The sequence below is a fragment of the Nerophis lumbriciformis genome, linkage group LG17 (assembly GCF_033978685.3).
Source record: "Nerophis lumbriciformis linkage group LG17, RoL_Nlum_v2.1, whole genome shotgun sequence".
Classification (NCBI taxonomy): domain Eukaryota; kingdom Metazoa; phylum Chordata; class Actinopteri; order Syngnathiformes; family Syngnathidae; genus Nerophis; species Nerophis lumbriciformis.
Window position 1 is genome coordinate 25922853 of NC_084564.2, and position 22166 is coordinate 25945018.

General features: G+C 39.2%; 1 protein-coding gene across 2 annotated transcripts in view; it reads right to left on the reverse strand.

The window, feature by feature from the left end:
- sik2b (salt-inducible kinase 2b) overlaps window positions 1–22166 on the reverse strand; it is a 140565-nt gene that overhangs the window by 101023 nt on the left and 17376 nt on the right. For both annotated transcript variants that reach the window (XM_061972974.2, XM_061972973.2), the window contains exon 2: window positions 2069–2185. In XM_061972974.2, coding sequence (XP_061828958.1) covers window positions 2069–2185 — 117 coding nt within the window. The remainder of the gene's footprint in view (window positions 1–2068; window positions 2186–22166) is intronic.

The window sequence follows — 22166 nt, forward strand, 5'->3', positions numbered from 1 at the left end:
CCCCGTCTTCCGCCAAAGTGCAGCTGGAATAGGCTCCAGCACACCCAGCAATCCCGAAAGAGGGACAAGCGGTAGTTTATAAATGGATGGATAGATGGATGGATGTTTGAGCCACCACTTCTGCAGACCCTTTTGAGGAGGAATTATTGTGTAGGAACCCTGACAGACTAGCAGTTATTTTTCTTTTGAGAACTACACAGGAGTACACAGTATAACGAAGGAAATACAGCTTAGACTATATTATACACCCTTTGAGGAAAAAAAGAGGAAAACTGACGAAAAAAAGAGGAACATTTCTATTGGCACCAAGTACTGCCACGCACACCCTGAAAGAACATTTTTAAAATCAAGACTACATTTCCTGCAATTGGATGCATTTCTACACTATATTTCACCTTTAGATGTATTCTTATCTACCAATTTCTTTTGGCTGTCTTTTTGTCACTTACATGTCCCGTGTAATGTAGCACATATTTTTTTTGTTTTTTTAGTAGATAATTTACTAACATTATCATTGAAAATGTAATGTAAAATGATATAACATGCATGCAAAGAACTCAGAAAACATTTCCCATTTGGCAACTCTATCCTGTCCTCTATCCCTACCCCTCAGGTAATAAATATACATCCGGTGTTGTGACCTCTGTTTACAATCCATCCATCCATCCATTTTCTACCGCTTATTCCCTTTGGGGTCGCGGGGGGCGCTGGAGCCTATCTCAGCTACAATCTGTCTCGTCAAAAATATACCTTCTTGCTGGTTACTAGTTAATACACAAGAACTATAACTGGTTCGGAACTAACAGTGGTCAGATTGTAATCATCCAAATACGATTAGACAGCCGTCAAAGTTGTGGCTCAGAGAGCGAACGGAAGCAACAACATGCAAGCTACCTGGTTAGCCAACTAGCTACCTGGTAAGCTAACTGTCAGAATAATTGTATCTAAGTTATCACAAAACTTTGTGTTTCAATGAGTTCCTGGCGAGCAGACAAAAGCTGTCTTTGATCCTACCAAGAAGAAGGCTTGTAAAACTCCACTGTGTAGGATGGGAAGCCACATGAAGGTGTTCTGTTTCTTTGATGTATTGTAATCGACAGAAAGATTTTGTTTTGAACAGAGAACTACAAAGCGGAGAGAAAGCAAGACCTGCCCAAGTTCCAGGCACCTCTTCTTTGAACTGTTTTACGACCTCTTCTTTGAACTCTTTCACAACCTTTTCTTTGAACCGAAATTTTCTTTGAACTGTTTTTAATCAAAGGCGATGGCTGTTTACGACCCCCGTACCTTAGAAACAGCTGTTGCCATGTAATCAGGGAAAGTCCAAATAAAAGAGGAGGCGTACAATCTTTCGTCAGAGCCTGTTGGAGACTGTACCAGAGTACAGCCCAGACGTTTCTCCTGAATTGAGCCAAATTTAATTTTGTCTGTTTAATTCCTTGCTTCTTGTCTTGTTTAATAGATGTCATCAGTGTTTGAACCTGACACTAACTAGCAAGCTTGTTTTAGTGCTCTTGATCGTCTCCCCATCCTGCAACTCAGTGCGGCGTTTAGTGAAGTGAAGTGAAGTGAATTATATTTATATAGCGCTTTTTCTCTAGTGACTCAAAGCGCTTTACATAGTGAAACCCAATATCTAAGTTACATTTAAACCAGTGTGGGTGGCACTGGGAGCAGGTGGGTAAAGTGTCTTGCCCAAGGACACAACGGCAGTGACTAGGATGGCGGAAGCGGGAATCGAACCTGCAACCCTCAAGTTGCTGGCACGGCCACTCTACCAACCGAGCTATACCGTTTAGGCCAGAAGAACAGAGAATACCTGCGGCTAAGGTGAATGTTCATATTTTTATTGATATTTCATTAAAAAAACGAAGAAGTTATATTTTGACGCAATAATGTATGTTTAAGAAGGCAGATTTCTGCGTTTACACGGACATTTCACATCCCTGTATACAGTGCAACTTCTAATGTCTGACACAATCTTTTCTGAGATGTTGATCAGCTACCAATTTGTGTAGAACATAACATACAAATGAGTTACTTTCTCTGTTGTAGAGCTACTGCTCACCTGGTAGAGCTTAATGATGTGCGGATGGTCCAGCATCTTCATGATCTGAACTTCTCTGTAGATCTTCTCCAGGTTGACTGCATCCAACTGGGTCTTGTCGATGATCTTGATGGCCACCTGCAAAGTGATTACATATAAGTTAGTCATAGTAATCAATATTAATTAAATCAAAAGGACACAACTGGGTTGGGAGTAGAGGTGGGAATCTTTGGGCGCCTCACGATTCGATTACGATTCAGGAGCTATGATTTGATTAAAAATTGATTATTGATGCATCTTTATGTATTTTGATGCAGTTTTACATTTATTTTCGTTTCACTAAATAAGCTTTCATCACTTGCAACTTTTAATTTTTTATTTTTTTCTTCTTCTTATTAATCAATCCAACAAAACAATACACAGCAATACCATAATAATTCCAAAACCAAACCCGACCCAGCAACATTCAGAATAGCAATAAACAGAGCAATTGAGAGGAGACACAAACGCGACACAAAACAATCTAAAAGTAGTGAAACAAAAATTAATATTATCAACAACAGTATCAATATTAGTAACAATTTCAAAATAATAGTGATTAAAAATCCCTCATTGACATTATCATAGCAGACATTTATTGAAAAAATAGAACAATTAAAAAATTAAAACTTCAAAAAAATCACTTGCAACTTTTAAAAACAGTGCATTTGTAATAACAGTTGAATTAGCTCCCACTACATTTATTAACTTAATGGAAATGTGTGCAAAACTACAACATGTGCCCTAAAATTAAAGGAACTGGTTGGATCTCTCGATAAAGTGGCTCGCTGCGGTCAGCCAAATTTTAGTACTGCCTGACTTTTTATTTTTTACAATAAGTACATACGGTAGCCAATTATGACTATAATCGATTTTACAATCGATTTTCCCCCACCTCTAGTTGGGACCAAAGTGTGATGATAGCTCCCAAAAAAAAGTGTCCAGCGAAGATGAAATATGAGTCATACATCAAGCAACAGCACACACGCTCAGCTGGAAGTACAGCACACAAACACCCGCGCAAAAACATGGACACGTGTGGTTTCAACATCTCCACTTCAGACGGCCTCACAAACATCACTTTGTCAACGTGATCCCCAGGAGTAAACAACAGTAGAGAGCCTCGTGCCCCTCTCAGCAATCCCTTGCGCGGGAAGCTGAAAGAAACGCCACTGTTTTGAGAAAACACACAAGCCACTGTGCTTGGGTGTTCACGTGGCCCCCACCATAGCACAAACACTGTTGTCGGTTTAAGGAAAATGATTCGCGTGAACTATTCTAATCGTTCCTTTTAAGTATATACATGGCAGCGGGGCTGTATACAGTATGAATGTGCATATCTTAATATTTGCTAGCCTGTTGATTTATGTTGATTTGCAAGTGACAAAAACATTAGGAACCACCTTTTTGACCAAGCGTGGAAAAAAATCAGCAGACATTGTGCAGAAAAACAAAACAGTTACAGTAAACTGTATATCTAACATCTACAATACATATGGAAGCAAGTCCATATACAAGACATCTCTACAAGCAAATAAAACACCTCAGTTTTTCCATTTAAAAAAATTATTTGTGGCAGCCTGCCGCACTTGCTCAGAAACATATAACAGGAGGACTGTCTCTGAATGTCACAACTTTGTCTAGTCAGTGGTGGAGTGCATCGTAAGTCCGCTTCTAAACGCATCCCCATCCTTGGGGCCTCATGTATTAAGCTTGCATACACACAAAAACCTGGTGTACGCCTTTTTTCACAACAAAGTTGAAATGTATTAAGAGTGATTTAGGGCTGGGCGATTATATAATCTTGTCGTTGATTGTGATTAATTTGAGTTTGATCACGGTGATTAGCTGTTAGCACATTTCCTCGATCAAACATGGCGGAAAAGTCCGTTAGAAGTTACCGCAGTAGTAAACAGTAGGTGAGCAACGATGATTGGTATAATCCTGCACGGAACAATCCACCTGTTATTGACCGTGATCCTGTGTGAGTGTGAGTGTGAGTGTGAGTGTGAGTGTGAGTGTGAGTGTGTGTGTGTGTGTGTGTGTGTGTGTGTGTGTGTGTGTGTGTGTGTGTGTGTGTGTGTGTGAGTTCTGGCAATGCTTACTTAATGGGGACATTGCTCTGTTTACACAGTCTTTTTTAGGGGACCTCTGACGGTATGGGGACAAAAAAACAGGTGCCCTAAAGGGAAACCTTTCATGTGATTCTGTATGGTATCCATCCTTAGTTAAAACTAATATCTTTTTCCAAAAACAAAATCTGGTTTAGTGTTCCTTAGGATGACATTTTCATACAGAATGATTATAAAACATTTTTACCTTAAAGTAGGATTCACATTCATAATTTTCCAACCTTCTATAAATGGTAGTTGGAGTTGCAGACAACTTCATTACTGCTAAATTGCAGTTTTCAGTAATGTCACAGAAGATGCAGGATTTGCTTTAACATTTAAGTGGTGAAACTTCCTATAAGAGGACAACTGTAGTGCTGTATTCTGAGGATCATGTCATATTTAATTTGAACTTTTTTTTTATTAATTAAAGAAAACATATATATATATATATATTTTTATTAATAGTCCTCAGTAGTCACGTACAAATTTGTGTGAATTATGCAAAAGTTGTGGTTAGAGTGTTCGCCCTGAGATCGGTAGGATGTGAGTTCAAACCCCAGCCGAGTCATACCAAAGACTATAAAAATGGGACCAGTTACCTCCCTGCTTGACACTCAGCATCAAGGGTTGGAATTGGGGCTTAAATCGCCACCGCTGCTGCTCACAGCTCCCCTCACCTCCCAAGGGGTGATCAAGGGTGATGGGTCAAATGCAGAGAATAATTTTGCCACACCTAGTGTGTGTGTGACAATCATTGGTACTTTAACTTTAAATTATTTAAATTTGGTCCCCATGAACCATATTAACTCTTTTTTCCCCAGGGTCCCCAGTAAGAATGATCAGCACATTACTTCATCAATCCAGAGATTTAAAGACGTGTATGAGCTAACTGGGCAGTGGTCATTTATATGGCGTCACATTAGTGCCAAAAATCCACGCGCTTAAAAACTGTTATCGTGCGCTGATTCTCCACTTCGTGCGCGCGCACGACACCCTTTTGCGCGCGCATGGTGCCTTTTTGCGCGCGCGCGGTGCCTTTCTGTGCACGCGCCATCTCGGTCTGTGCGCTGTCATGTTTCTTTTTGGCACTTTGGGGGCGGGTATGCTTAGAGCCAATCAGAAGAATAGCAGGGCGGGTCATCGTCAATATGTATCAAGATTTACGGAGGAAGAAGTGGATAAAAAAAGGTCACGCGCTGATGAAGGTTATTTCATACCACATAAACACAATACAGGGTAATACAAAATGTGACCCAAATAAATAATAAGACAACAAACACCATAATCACATCTTTCAGCCAGAACTGGTCCACCAGCAATAACATCCAACCATAACATTATTTTATATTTTCACTTCTTCTTGAACATTTGTTTTCTAATTTATGGAATTTCTTTTGATTCAGCCATAAAATTAATGAAATAATCTTTGAATTTTGTTTTTAAAATGTTAAAAACAGCCTTTTAATAATGTATTCTGAAACAGTTTAAAATAATCAGAGAACTGACTAACACTGACCCTACACAACTATGTTGCACAATTAAGTCTTTTTTTTTTTAAAGCGAAAGAGGTAATTTCAACAGGTACAGCATCCTATGTCATATCTACATGTAATAAGATTTGTAACAAGGCAAACCGTTTGTAAATTGGTCGAAAATTAGAGCAAGTTATGGTAATTTAATTAGTACATGTACCATTGACATCAATGTAATGATTGAGGCTAGCTGTCCGAGGTAAGATGGCTACAACGTTGCTACGCTGGAGAATGATTGGTCTTATGAAAAATGCTCAGAGCCAATCAGAAAGGAGGGGCCGTCTAAGCATACCCGCCCCAAAGTGCCAAAAAGAAACATGACAGCGCGAGGAGAGATGCCAGGAGTACACAGAGAGCGCACAGATCGAGACGGCGCGCGCGCAGAAAAGCACCGCGCGCGCGACACCCTTTTGGAGAATCAGCGCGCGATAACAGTTTTTATGCGCTTGGATTTTTGGCACTAATGTGACGCCATACATTTTACCTATTGTTTTTTTATGCCTCCACAACCTGTAGAAAGGGTGGTCCCCACAAGTGATGATCAAAAACTTGGTCCCCATTCCAAATGATAACATTTGTGTGTGTGTGTGTGTGTGTGTGTGTGTGTGTGTGTGTGTGTGTGTGTGTGTGTGTGTGTGTGTGTGTGTGTGTGTGTGTGTGTGTGTGTGTGTGTGTGTGTGTGTGTGTCCATGTGCACTCATAGTACCTCTATGTGACTGTATTGGTCCCGACTGGGAGAATAAACACAACCACCAATTTAATCACAAAATGGATTTTTATATCTAAATATATTAATCAGACGTTTTGTTTATGTGTCTGCAAAGATTCCACTCCTCTGATATAACATGTACTAAAAAAAACGTGTCCCTACTGTTGGCGTACCAAGCACAATAGCACCGGTATAACTTTGTGTTCTTTGTTTGTGGATAAAAAAAACATTTTGTTCCTGACATAATCATTACACTTGTTTTATGTGTTGGTACACATTCTTTTACAGTACGTCAAATTCAAACTGCACTTTAATGTATTTTCATTCAATGAAACAGAATTTAAGTTTTAAAAACTCCACAATCTGGTTCATTGCTTGCCGTTTGCAAAAGCACTGGTGAGAAGCACTGATGTATACAAGTAAATAAGGAATAATAATTTACCATTTGTGTTGTTTAGTAAATGTTAACTTGAAATAAAAGTCTACAGTATGCACTACACCAATGATACTTTGTTTACTGCAGAATATTTGTGATGACATGCAAAAAAACTAAATAACTTTGAAAGGAAAAAAAGTTTTTCTTTTTACACTCACAAAACGTACCTAAGAAGAAGAAAAGCCGTGGCCCTAAAACCAGGTACGAACCGTAGCGTGGAATACCTGTAACGTTGCACCACCCACACAATTATATATATGAACAAAATGACAGTTCCACCAGCAGTTAGCATGGTGGAAAATGTTTGTTACAAGATTCTGCAGTAGTTAACAGTAGGGTTGTTGTAATCAGTATAATCCTATACGGGACATCCATCCATCCATTTTCTTCCGCTTGTCCCTTTCGGGGTTGCGGGGGGTGCTGGAGCCTATTTGATTGATTGATTTAAACTTGTATTAGTAGATTGCACACTACAGTACATATTCCGTACAATTAAAGTTAAAGTTAAAGTACTTGACCACTAAATGGTAACACCCGAATAAGTTTTTCAACTTGTTTAAGTCGGTCGGGATCCACGTAAATCAATTCACGGTATCTCAGCTGCATTCGGGTGGAAGGCGGGATACACCCTGGACAAGTCGCCACCTCATCGCAGGGCCAACACAGATAGACAACATTCACACTAACATTCACACACTAGGGCCAATTTAGTGTTGCCAATGCTTTGATTAAAAAAACAAAGTAAAAAAAACTGTGGTATTAGTTGAGATTGGATGATATAAAAAAATTAATCGTGATCATTTTTTTTGCCATATCGACCAGCCCTAGATTGAACTGAATGTGGAAATGTGCAAAGGTATATGAACACTTAACACACCCCATAGGCAAAGTAGTGCAAAAATACATATTATTGGCATGTTCGCCTGGTATTCTAAATTCCCATACAAGCAAACTGAACAGGCCGACATTAAAGCGCAATTTGAAGCCACAACCAGTTTTCCTAACGTAATCGGAGCTATCGACTGCACACAAATTGCTATAAAAGCCATCATATGACAAATATGTATATGGCAACAGGAAAGATTTTCATTTGATCAACGTTCAGATCATATGAAATATGCAATTGCAATTAAGCAACATTGTTCTAGCGATGTGGCCTGGGTTTAACACATGATTCTTACATTCTAAGTAACAGCATGGTGGATTAACAGACTAAAAGTGTAATAGGTGGCTTCTTGGTGAGTACATTCATTTATGTAGTTGTCCTAATAACAATCCTCATGATGCACATTGAGCATACGTGCCCCCCAAAATGTATATCCCGTCTTTATGCATATTGCCAGTCAGTGGTTGAAGTTAGTGACTTTGCTGTTTTTTTCTGGTTAAACTACATCTTAGACTTAGACTTCCTTTTTATTGTCATTGAAATTTGAACTTTACAGTACAGATAAGAACGACATTTTGTTGCATTAGCTCATGGTAGTGCAGGATAAATAAGCAATAGGGTGCAGATATAAATAGATTACTGTATAGATAAATAGATTGCACTTTTGCATATGCATCCACTTTTATGGATGTATGTTATATTGTCTTTATATTCCAGCGAGTTAATCCATTTTTGGGGGGAATAGAGGGGATTATTATATCTTGAGATGCTCATCCAAAAATAACAGAAGAAATGGTTTTACAAAAACAAACCGTCTTTGAATTTCAGTAAAACTGAAATAATGCTATTTGGTAAGAGCAGAAGAGAAAGTCAAACATAAATACAAATAGACTAAGTAGACAGTAGCTATGTGCACACAACACAATTAATCAGATTAAAAACCTAACTGGAATAAAACTGCTTCATGTAAACACGCCATTCAGAATATTCTGACATGATCAAAATTTGTGGTTTTGTACAGAGTCATTCAAATTGGAGCACATGTAAACACTTCTATTGACAGAGTAAAATAAACACATTTTTGGGTGTAATAATAGGATGACAAAATTAACTGGAAATCTCATCAAAAAATATAAACACAAGGTAGCTAAAAATATTTCAATAGTGAGCAATAATGAGCAAAGCAAAATATGTTCTGGCACCAAAATCACTCCATTTTCTTAACTGTTTGCTAGTGTTACCATATCTGAAAAATATGGGGAAATAACTACAAAAGTACACTTCATTCACTAATTGTATTAGAAAATAGGTCAGTTAGAACAATACATATTGTTGGATATAGAGAACACTTAAACTCTTGAATCAAAAATATGAAAATTCAATGATTTGGTGCATTTGCAAAAAGCTAAAAATTATGCACAAAGCAAACCTGCTACACCCAAGGTTGTACACTAATCCTCAACAAAAAAGGAGAAATATAGACTTAAGGAAAAAGTCAACTTCAAACCTTTGTATGCACTTAAAACCTTTATTATATCAGTATGTGAAATTAAATTATGGAATGGATTAAGCAAATAAGTCAAACAGTGTACTAATATCAATTTGAAGAAACTGCTCAAACTCAAAATATTAAAGTACAAAAGGAGAAAAATTGTGGTAAACATTTTTACCCTTTTGAAAATGAGATATTCTCATATGTGAATAATAACTTATTTAACTACCCGTAATTATTTATGAGAACTGTTGTATTTATTGTCTGTTATTCAAATTGTGGAACAAATTGAAAAAAGGAAGCGAACAAACGTTTTGGTAATTGCTATGAAGTAGAAACGGGGTAGGATTGTTAAATAAGCCCTGCTTCTTCCTACTCCTTTTTGGACATGTTGTCATGAGTAAATGGAAAATTAGTGAAATTAGTAATGTATCAAATTGTAACTGTGTAGATGTTTGAAATAAACTTAAAATCTTTCCAACAAGCCCCCGATTGTCTCTGTGTGCAAAGTATACTGATGTTAACAACCCGAGGGGACAGTGGCAAACACTAAACCACACCTTTTCCCCCGGTCATGCACTGCTTCACTAACTTGCAAAAATAAGTAGAATAGAGTATGTTTTTCCACTCCAGCAAGAAGCACCTCCAACTCATTGTCGGTGAAATGTTTCTATTTTGCCGTCTTGTTCATTATCTTTGTGTCAGGACTATGGCTAATTTAAATATGATTTACGCATTTACCCGCCTTCCGCCCGATTGTAGCTGAGATAGGCTCCAGCGCCCCCCGCGACCCCAAAGGGAATAAGCGGTAGAAAATGGATGGATGGAAATTGGGGCATGGACAGGGAGTGGCCCAGCCACTCCAACATGCGCACTCAATTCTACGTTGACTGCGAGGTACAAAAAAAATGTGCTTGGATTAATGCATCTGAATTTTTTAATGCGTACGTTTTTCTGGATTTGAGCGTACAACATTTTTTGTAGGAAATCTTAATCTAAGTTTTAAATGGGTTGAATTAAGATTGTTTTTCTACATTTAAAACACTTGTGGTCTACATAAATGTTAATTTATTTAATAATATATATATATAAATATATATATATATTTATTTTTTTAAACACGGAGCTTATAATTATAGCTGATGTCCAGTATTCCTTTTCTGTTCCAAGAACGCATTCATTTCAGTTTGTCCTCTGTGTGACTGTGTTGCTATATTTGGGAAGTAGTTCTTGCTATTAATTGAATGTGCCAGCCGTGTCTTTTGTTGAGCGGTGCAAAGGGTTTGCCTGTAAGTATTGTACTTAACACACATCAGCTGATCGTAACGTGTATCTTAGTTGTATTTTTGATTATCAAATGTGGAGGTTCATTTTGAAATAAAAGCCAAGTTCACATACGGTTTGTTTAAAATATAAGGTGCAATAAAATATGCTTTAATTAACAGTGAATAATCGTGATTAATAATCGTGATTTCAATATTGAATAATCATGATTATTATTTTGGCCATAATCGTGCAGTCCTACTTTGTTATGTTATTGGGCTTTTTCTTAATGAATTTCCTTTGTTATTTACTCAGTATGTTAATACAATGTTGAACTGCTAATCCTTACAGTTTATTTGTTTTTTTCCTACAAATGCTTTAAAACTGTCAGGTTAAAGTCAGTGTACAAAATTGTGATATTAATCACGATCGGATGATATGAAAAACATTGGTGATCTTTTTTTTTAATTGCCGTATCGACCAGCACTAATCGAGCTAGCACATTTTGAAAAGCAGCACTGACTGCTTTCTATAAGTCATGCTTGCTTTGTTGGCATTGAAAATTGCAACATTACCTAGAGGCAGTCTTCTATGAATACGCCAGTTTGCCTGTCAACTAATTGAGCTGGTGACAAGTTTGCAACCGGGAATGCCGTAATTGTGGAACAAAGGTAGTGAAATCCAATACCGTTTGAATTTAACTGAATCTGTACCCTGTAATACCGAAGGAATTTGATCGGTACATATAAACATACCGAATTTGATACCCGTCCCTATTTGTGGAAAACACTGCACCCTCCAAGTAATTTCCGATCCAACAAGACAATTTTCAGCAGACGATGATGTCCAATACTACTACACTTTGAAGATAAGATACATTTTTAGACATTTATGACTGCCTACTAGGGCTGCACAAATAATCAACATCGAATCGACATCAAGGTCTTAATTAGTGCGATTACGTAACCCCAAGGGTCTGAGTTTTTTGTGTGTTTATTTCTCTCCGCCGTCACCGGCATTTGAGTGACAGACATATTCGTCAATCGGAATTGTTGAGCGTCGCGTATGTTCGCCTCTCGCTTCAAACGGGGAGAAAGATGTCTCACTCCGTGCATCGCTCTCAGCGCTTTAAGCGCGTGAATTTAACAGTACAATTAACTGAAGGCAGTGAGCCTTCTTTTTAGTCATTCACAATCTGTGTTTCGGTGGGCGCTAGCTTTATACACACACTGGAAGCAAGGACAGACAGCCTCCCTACTCAAGACACGCTTGTGAGAAGTGCCACGAAGTAACAAAAATTAAGAGAAAACATATATGATTACAAAGCCGAATGTCCGTCCATCCATCCATCTTCTTCCGCTTATCCGAGGCCGGGTCGCGGGGGCAGCAGCCTAAGCAGGGAAGCCCAGACTTCCCTCTCCCCAGCCACTTCGTTCAGCTCCTCCCGGGGGATCCCGAGGCGTTCCCAGGCCAGCCGGGAGACATAGTCTTCCCAACGTGTCCTGGGTCTTCCCCGCGGCCTCCTACCGGTCGGACGTGCCCGAAACACCTCCATAGGGAGGCGTTCGGGTGGCATCCTGACCAGATGCCCGAACCACCTCATCTGGCTCCTCTCGATGTGGAGGAGCAGCGGCTTTACTTTGAGCTCCTCCCGGATAACAGAGCTCCTCACCCTATCTCTAAGGGAGAGCCCCGCCACCCGGCGGAATAAACTCATTCCGGCCGCTTGTACCCGTGATCTTGTCCTTTCGGTCATAACCCAAAGCTCATGACCATAGGTGAGGATGGGAACGTAGATCGACCGGTAAATTGAGAGCTTTGCTTTCCGGCTCAGCTCCTTCTTCACCACAACGGATCGATACAGCGTCCGCATTACTGAACACGTCGCACCCATCCGCCTGTCGATCTCACGATCCACTCTTCCCTCACTCGTGAACAAGACTCTGCGGTACTTGACCTTCTCCACTTGGGGGAAGATCTCCTCCCTAGCCCGGAGATGGCACTCCACCCTTTTCCGGGCGAGAACCATGGACTCGGACTTGGAGGTGCTGATTCTCATCCCAGTCGCTTCACACTCTGCTGGAAACCGATCCAGTGAGAGCCGAATGTCCCGTTACGGTAATAATTCAGCTTCAAATCGGATGTGAGAGAAACGAGCAGGAATGCCATGATCACGTGATGGCAATAAACAAAAAGACAAATTCCGACCTCGTTTTTTCAACTGGAAAAAAAAAGCACTTTAAGATGTTCAGTATTTGTTCAAGTGAAATTTTTGCTTACAAAAATTAATCAATTTTATTCTTTGGTTTATTTATTTATAAGTTATTTACCTTCCAATTACAGTGCAATGGTAAACAATTCTACAGTAATGAGAAATAAAAGTGTCTATCATTTAAAATGGTTTCTTGTATTATTATTTAATAATATGATTACATTACATTATAAACACTGTATAGTTTTATCAATTATTTATTCAGTTCACCAGCATGATGTTTTCACTGCTGGACTCTAGAAAGTGGTTCCGCAGCCTCCGTAGCAGAACTTCCTAGTTCTGTAACAGCTTCTTCCCTCAGGCCATAAGACTCTTGAATGCATCCTAATAATCCCCTTAATTCCCCCCAAAAACGGATTAATTTGCTGGAATATAAATATGCATATGCATCCATAAACGTGGATGCATATGCAAAAGTGCAATATATTTATCTGTACAGTAATCTATTTATTTATATCTGCACCTTATTGTTCTCTTATCCTGCACTTCAACGAGCTAATGCAACAAAATGTTGTTCTTTTCTGTACTGTAAGGTTTAAATTTGAATGACAATAAAAGGAAATCTAAGTCTAAGTCTATGATGTAGACAAAAGCTCTGTAAGTCTGTACGCATTAAAGCCAAATATTTTTTAAAGTATATTATTGCAAATAGTTCTAATGTGTTGAGACAAGAATATGTTGATTGAAAGTCTAAAAGTAACATGTCTGTTAGTTTCTCAGTTTTAAGCATTTTTATGCATAAAAATACAAAAACCCTAGCCCTAGTGCCTACTTTGAAGCTTAAGGTGGAGTTTGACACTGTACAGTGCATATATAGTTATGTGTAGCAACAGTGTTTTGATGCCACTAAATGGCTACAGGTGTGAACAGCTTTAGAAGGTGGTGGTCAAGTCTAAAAGGAAATTCAAACTCCGTCTTGAAGGGATCACAACATAAAAAGCCTTTGCACAAGGTCACTTTAGGACGTTTACTTAAAAGTAAAAAAGCGCAGAGCACTGGAACAAAGCAAAGGTCAGAGATGACGCAAGCTTTCTTCCTGCTGTGTGGACTGACAGGAGGTGCGCAGATAGCAAATAATGTTGGAATGACCAATTAATCCCCTATGAATGGATTTGTACTTAAGAAGGTTATGCACACACACCAGTCTAAGATTTCCTCTTTGATCTTAGTATACTCTAATGACATGGCATAAAGTACACAGAGAGCTGACCTTGGCCACCTTAACAAACACAGCTCAGGACACTGTAGTTACCTTGCATGAGTGACCTGTAGGCATGATTGAATCCAGGTAAAATAGAGCTGCAACCTCTGCAAAATCAGTAGGTGTGGCATTTGTGTGACATGCTTTGACATTGTGATTAGTTTTTTAAGGTTACAAATTACTGGCTAGACTAATCGCTGCACTACTTCACTTTAGTAACCAGATTAACTTGATAAGAGTCTTAAGAAGTGCAGGCCTGCAGTATCAGTCATTAAACCTACCGAGGGCCTTGTCTAGGTAATGATTGTTTTGCTGTACAGTTACTACTCCTCTAATCTGCTCCAAACAGTGCAATAGGCCCCAGCGATCAAAGATCAAACTGAGCTTTTACAAGTCCCATGGCCTATTTTTTTCTCTTCAGCTACTGGCAGGGTCTGAGTCATTACCAGAGATACGGCAGTCTATGGTACAATGCACAAAAGGACCCCTTGCAGAATGACGACATGAACTGTTCCTCTTCTTCTTGGCCTGAGTGTGAGTCCACACTGTTTCTGATGTCAAAGGCAGCAATGTATCTGAGCTGCCGTCTGTCTGCATGCGTGCACTTCCCAAAAACAGATCCCCACGGCACACTCTTGTCTTTGGCACCACCACCACCACCAAAAACCACTAAAGCACATTATTTGAATTACATAAAAAGACCACCATGCAGCTTGCCCCAGATACCGCCATGTGTTTACACCCAGACAGACATTTGGCTTGGTGATTAGTGGTGGTGCTTCTGCTGCTGTTGTTGTTGTTGTAGGTCATAACCAAGAGATGTACAGGTGCATGGTACGTGGTGACACGGTGTGGGTCATTAACAAAATGCGTAATACTGGTGCGTGGTACACCTTACAACTTCATGAGTCATAAACAAAAGATTTAGCGCAGGTTCATTGTACGGTTGCAGGCTGCTGTGTTGGTTTATGTGTATTACAAACAACAGACTGTAAAATACACAATGAAACGGTTTAAAACAAACACAAAAAATAACTGATGACACATAACCACTCACCCCCACCGACCCACCCCCACAAAAAAATCATGTTCTTACATAGTATTAGCACAAAAATAATACACAGGTGGCATTGCATATAACAGGAGAGGTACAGGCGCATGGTGCCAACAACTAACCTGACTCTCGCCAGATCCTTGTAGTTCGCTGAGCTCCACACAAGGATCTGGGACTTCTCAATAGAATATGTATTTCAGAAGGCGGGGGTCTTGTAAAAAAAAATCATTGTATGTGATTGGATAAACCACTTGTCTGTTATCTTGAATGACGTGCTACTTCAACCACTCACATCCAAATCAACCCGTGACGCCGATGAGAGCGACGCTGGGAAATCCAAAACAGAACAGCCGACATATTGGATAACGACAGAGCGAAAAGTTAAAGAACTTTTACTGAAACAACGCAGCAATGTCAGTAGACGATCGATGTGGAAAAACAGTTGCAATGGCAGAATCAATGTCAACAAACGACTCCTCGCTGCGTGCCGCCGTTGTTGTTGTTTGAATCAAACAGTCGCTTCGGCGCTACATCACATCTATGAAATCCCGCCCGGCGATCCTGATTGGTTCATTATTTTTTGCTATCGTGAAGGAGTTTGCAATGCCCTCAAGCCCAGATCCTTGCGTGGAGCTCAGCGAACTACAACGATCTGTCGAGAGTCAGGTTAGCAAACAACTCCAAATCTAAAAAAAGACAAATGTCAATGGGGCATGACATACAACATTCAATTAAAATAACATTTTCTGGCAACATAAATAGCACCAAATATATTACTAAAATCAAAATGAAAAAAAAATGGTGTCTTTAGTTCCAGCTGATTTTAAAACAAAACAGATTTGCATGTTTTGTTGCAAGTAGTGCAAATTTTCTTCTGTAAAGCACCATTTGTTTGTGGTGATGAGCCAGTGCAACAGCTAAAGAATAGTTTATTTGGAGGATAATGTAGAAGGTCGAGGCACAGTGAGCTCATCAGGCTCAGTGGAGGCACAGACAGCTAGCTGACTAGACCAGACCTGTACAGTGCGACCAATTTACTCGCATTTGCTACTTAAAATAGCGTGCGACTTCAAAAAATAAAACAGTAGGACTCGTGCAAATTCGGATTTCAACCCTTTCATTCTCATTTTGCGCCTAAATAAAATCCATAAAAAGTGGATCAAATAGAGTAAGATTCGAGGAAAATAAACGTTGTTGTCAGCAGACTAAGCGAGCATTATATCAGCTCTCTGTGCATTGCTGCTCTCGCAACATGCTGGTTTAGCTGCCAGCAGAACAACTCGCCAGTCACTGCGGATTTCATTTCAGCAACTCAAGATACAAACTTCCATCCATCCATTTTCTACCGCTTATTCCCTTCGGGGTCGCGGGGGGCGCTGGAGCCTATCTCAGCTACAATCGGGCGGAAGGCGGGGTACACCCTGGACAAGTCGCCACCTCATCGCAGGGCCAACACAGATAGACAGACAACTTGATAGTCAAAAACCCATGTTTCCACTGCTAAATGTTGTGCTCATTCATGTCGGTTGTGTTTTAACGTTTAGGGGACGTGCTGTAATGAAATAAGTAGACATACTTCCTTGGAGGTGTAGCGGTTGGCTGCAGGGCTACAATGGCTTTGACTGGGGGGGTGAGACTTCAGAGACATGGATGGGAAGTGACGTGTGCTGTGGGGGTCAAAGGCTGTTTGAAAGTCCATCCATCCATTTTCTACCGCTTGTAAAGTTGCCGGGAAAATAAGAGACGCAGTTTGAACTTGTCTGAGTGGAACGCTGCATTTTTGTAAAATAAAGAAAGTCATATTGGGAATCTGTTCGTGCCTTCATTCCTTAGAATATTCCTATACTTTGAATGGCGGTGGCTGTTTTGTTACACTGAGACGGCGTCTTTGCATACATGCTGCTTCTGACGAGATAGTAAGTAGGAAAAGTAGAACGCAAAAATGTCACTGAAGGAAAGATAAAAGCTATTATTGTTCAGCAGACAAATGCCGCTATATTTTCTGCTTCCACTCCTAATGATCAGACTCGTGAATCATCTTTATTTGCCAGGTATGTTTAGCACACAAGGAATTAAACTTCGGACTGTGCTCTCTCGGTAGAATGTAAACATTAAACAATAACAATTAGTTAAAAATAAAAACCGGTCATTTAAGACTAATATGTACAAGACTGACGAGACAAGATGACACTTTTATTGTAAATACAAAGCTTTATTACTTGGAATGTTCAGCCCCAGGCCATTCTTGTAGCTGATTGTTCTACATTTTGAAATTAAGAGGAACCATATGTGGCACCCTGGGCATCACTCATTTATTGGTATTGTGTGTGTTATTATTGCATTGGTATTATTTATGTTCTTAACTGGGCCACCACCATGTATTTATAAATGACATGTCTTATGTAAAGACATGCCAGGCTAACAAAAGGATAATGTAAACAACACTGCCAAAGCCGCAATGAGGTTATAGGAGGTGTGCTAATGATCAATATTATTGGCAGAAATAGAGGGCCCAAAAATCTGAAATAGAAGGCACCCAAATCAAATTTTGCTTAGGACCCCATGGAGGCTTGGGCTGGCTCTGATTATAGGGCACTTATATGCAGAGGTGGGTAGTAACGCGCTACATTTACTCCGTTACATCTACTTGAGTAACTTTTGGGATAAATTGTACTTCTAAGAGTAGTTTTAATGCAACATACTTTTACTTTTACTTGAGTATATTTATAGAAAAGAAACGCTACTTTTACTCCGCTCCATTTATCTGCATTCAGCTCGCTACTCGCTACTAATTTTTATCGATCTGTTAATGCACGCTTTGTTTGTTTTGGTCTGTCAGACAGACCTTCAAAGTAGGTTCTAGCGCATGCCTGCGTTTCACCAATCAGATGCAGTCACTGGTGACGTTTGACTCCGTTTCACCAATCAGATGCAGTCACTGGTGACGTTTGACTCCGTTTCACCAATCACATGCAGTCACTGGTGACGTTTGACTCCGTTTCACCAATCAGATGCAGTCACTGGTGACGTTGGACCTAGGGATGTCCCGATCCGATATTTGGATCGGATCGGCCGCCGATATTTGCAAAAAAATGCGTATCGGCAAGGCATGGGAAAATGCCGATCCAGATCCAGTTTAAAAAAATAAACTCCGGTCCGTGTTTTCCAACGCACCGATTTAAATAATACATTCCACTTTTCTGCTGCTCCCTAATTTCCGTTCCGCATTTTCCAGCACACCTTCAACACATCCACAGGTCTGTGGATTCTCACGCAGTTGCTTTTAGCTGCGGACATTACACGACAGGCTCTTCTCACTCTTTCCTGTGTCTCCCTCTCACAGACAGCAAGCGCACCGTCTTACACACGTCACATACGTCACGTCATACGTCACATACGTATACGCCCTCCCCGAGCAGAGAGGTAGCAGCATGGCTAACGTTAGCTGTGATGCTAGCGCAGCCGCTAAGGTGCCCGCCTGTGCAATTGCGCTCTGCGCACGGCAAATCTATGCCACGCACAAAATCAAATAAAAAAATAAGCGCATAACAATTTTCGACACACGGACACGACAGCGAAAACAGTTTCCGTCATCATTGTTCAAATATTGGAACGTCTGACGAGACGCTTATCTCCATTCGGTGCCACACGTCCACACCATCAAAATGCCGAGGCAAACATTTCCAGATTGATTGATTGAATTATTTATTTCAAACCTGCACAGTACAACACACACTTTTTTTTTAAACATTTTGGCAGGGAAATTTATGCAAGGCTTGAAAAGGGGTTGGATGAAGCAAATGCTTATAATATCCCAACCCCTCTCACTCATTCCACATTTAACATAAACAATATAATACAAGAACAATACTATACAAACAAAAACAAGAAAAGCTCCTGTACACTAACAATACAATAGTACCACTGTTACTATAAAACAAGACAAGACGAGACAAAACACACACACACACACACACACACACACACACACACACACACACACACACACATACACACACACACAGGCCCAAACACTCTCTGACCATACACCTCTCTCCCATCGCTCTGTGCTGAGGGCATCACTCTCTTTCCTCCTCGTACTTCTTCAGTACTTCTTTTTTAAACAGTCTTTTAAATGTAATCATGTTAGAACAGGTTTTTAACTCGTCCCCTAAGTTGTTCCACAGACTGACTCCACGCACTGAAATGCACATTGATTTTAAAGTTGTTCTAAATTTAGGCAAATATAATTTGTTGTTTCCTCTTAGACTGTAACTATGATGAGCACCTCTATCCTGGAATAGGTTTTGTATATTGGATGGTAGAGAGTTTTGGGATGCCCTAAACATAATTTGAGCAGTTTTAAAATTGATCACATCGTGCAGTTTAAGTTGCTTTAACTCCATGAATAGTGGATTTGAATGATGTAAGTAGTGAACATTGGACACAATCCTAATGGCCTTTTTCTGCAGAGTGACTAAAGGCTGTAGATGAGATTTATAACAATTTCCCCAGACTTCAACACAATAGTTTAGATATGACATAATAAATGAATGATACAATAAAAGCAGAGCATTGGTGTTCAATAAATGACATGATCTCCTCATCATTCCAACACATTTAGCAACTTTTGTCCTCAGGTAATTTATATGAGGCTTCCATGATATATTTTCATCTATTACCACTCCTAAGAATGAATTTTGTTGAACATATTCTATTGGTGTATCATCAATAACAATCCTGATGGGTATTTCACTTTTGCGATTGCTAAAGAGCATGATTTTGGTCTTCTTTAAATTGAGAGACAATTTGTTGGTATTAAACCAAGTTTTTAACTTGATCATCTCCTCAGTTACAGAGGCCAGAAGTTGCTTAACGTCGTCACCTGCACATGTAATGGTTGTGTCGTCAGCAAAGAGGATGAACTTCAGCAGTGTTGATACTTTACATATTTCATTGATATACATTATAAATAGTGTGGGTCCCAGTATCGACCCCTGGGGGACTCCACAGGTTATGTTCATGAGTGTAGATTGATGTTGGTCGATCTGAACAATCTGCTGTCTCTCATTCAAGTAGCTCTTCAGCCATTTCCCTGCCACTCCCCTTATGCCATAGTTTTCCAGTTTGTTTACCAAAATCTGGTGATCAATGGTATCGAAAGCCTTTTGCAGGTCAATAAAAATTCCTAAAACAAATTTGTTTTTCTCGATACCATTAGTAATGTTCTCTATTAGATCACTTAAAGCTAATGAAGTTGACCTATTTTGTCGGAACCCATATTGACAATCAGATAATAATGTGTGTTTTTCAATGAAGCCACGAAGTCTATTATCAAATAATTTTTCCAAAATTTTTGACAACTGTGGCAGAAGGGAGACGGGCCGGTAATTTGTGAAGTGGTGTTTGTCTCCAGATTTGAAGATGGGGATGACTTTTGAGAGTTTCATTTGTGAAGGAAATTGTCCAAGTTGAAAAGATAAATTGCAGATGTATGTGAATGGTTTGATGATTTCTTCCGCTACATTCCGGACCGTCCTCATGTCGAGGTCATAAATGTCACGTGATGTTTTGTTCTTGCTTTTATGAATAATCTCTAAAACTTCCTTTTCGACAGTCGGAGTAAGGAACATCGAGTAAGGATTTTTTCCAATAAGTTCCATAGGCTGTACATCATTAATTGGGATTTTTTTTTGCCAGTTCAGGCCCAACTTTAACAAAAAACATATTGAAGCCGTCAGCAATCATCTTCTTGTCACTTATGATTTGGTCGTTCTCAACAAAAAACTCTGGATAACAAGGACTGTTTGAACCATGCCCAATAATTGTATTTAATACCTTCCAAATTCCCTTTATATCACTTTTCTTTTGGATTAATAGTTTGGTGGTGTATTCTTTTCTGCTTGCTCTTAATATGCTGGTTAATTTATTTTTATATGTTTTGTACTTTTGTTCTGTTTCTATGGTTTGATGCCTAAAAAAAGTCCTATATAAATAATTTTTCTTTTTGCAAGCGTTCGCAAGCCCTTTAGTTATCCATGGAGTTTTTGTGGAGTTAGTTATAGTGCATTTTTTGATGGGGCAGTGTGTATCATAAAGTGAGAAAAAAATGTCATGAAATAAATTATAAGCTGCATTTATATCTGACGTTTGAAAAACAGAATCCCAGTTGTGTTTTGCTAAATCATTCTTTAGTGCTGTTAATGATCTTTCTGTTGTGTCTCTACGATAATATTCACTATTTACAGGTTTGGATGTTTTGCAGTTAATATTATACACCATGAACACGGGTAAATGATCACTGACGTCACTCACTAACAAGCCTCCAGTTACAGTCTGATCTACAATGTTACAAAATATGTTGTCAATAAGTGTCGTGCTGTGTGTTGTGATTCTAGTGGGTCGTGTGATCAGTGGGAATAAGCCCATGGAGAACATGGTGTCAATAAATTTTGCTGTGTGTTTGTGTTTATTAGGATTCAAAAGGTTGATATTAAAGTCACCACATACTATATATTTTTTGTTTCTCTTAAATAATTTTTCCATCCATTCATTAAATATTTTTAAGTCGGATCCTGGTGTTCTATAAATGCAGCTTACAATAATGTGTTTCCTATTTGAAAATGATAATTCTACAGTGACGCATTCGAAGAGTTCCTCAACAGTTAAACACATATCAGTTACAATACTACAGCTGATATTTTTGTCCACATACAGAGCCACACCTCCTCCTCTCTTATTTTTACGGTTGGTGCAAAACATTTCATACCCATTTAATTCAAACTCATTACTTGTATTCTCATTCATCCATGTCTCTGAAATACCTATAATATTAAATGGAGATTTGAACTGATTCAAATAGTCCTGGATATCATCAAAATGAGAATATAGACTCCTGCTATTAAAATGTACTAGAGATATGTTTTTATCTTGCATAAATGTTTTATCAAATGTGACGTCAGTATAATATAAACAATCATTGTTGGTGTTTTGAGGAGCATTTCTATCTGGATCCATTTCGCTCATAAATCTTTGTGATTTGTAGTTGATGTGGTCTGAGAAACTGATCGATTCCAAATTGTGGGAGTTTATCAAATCTTCATTCTCCTCTATTTCAGAGG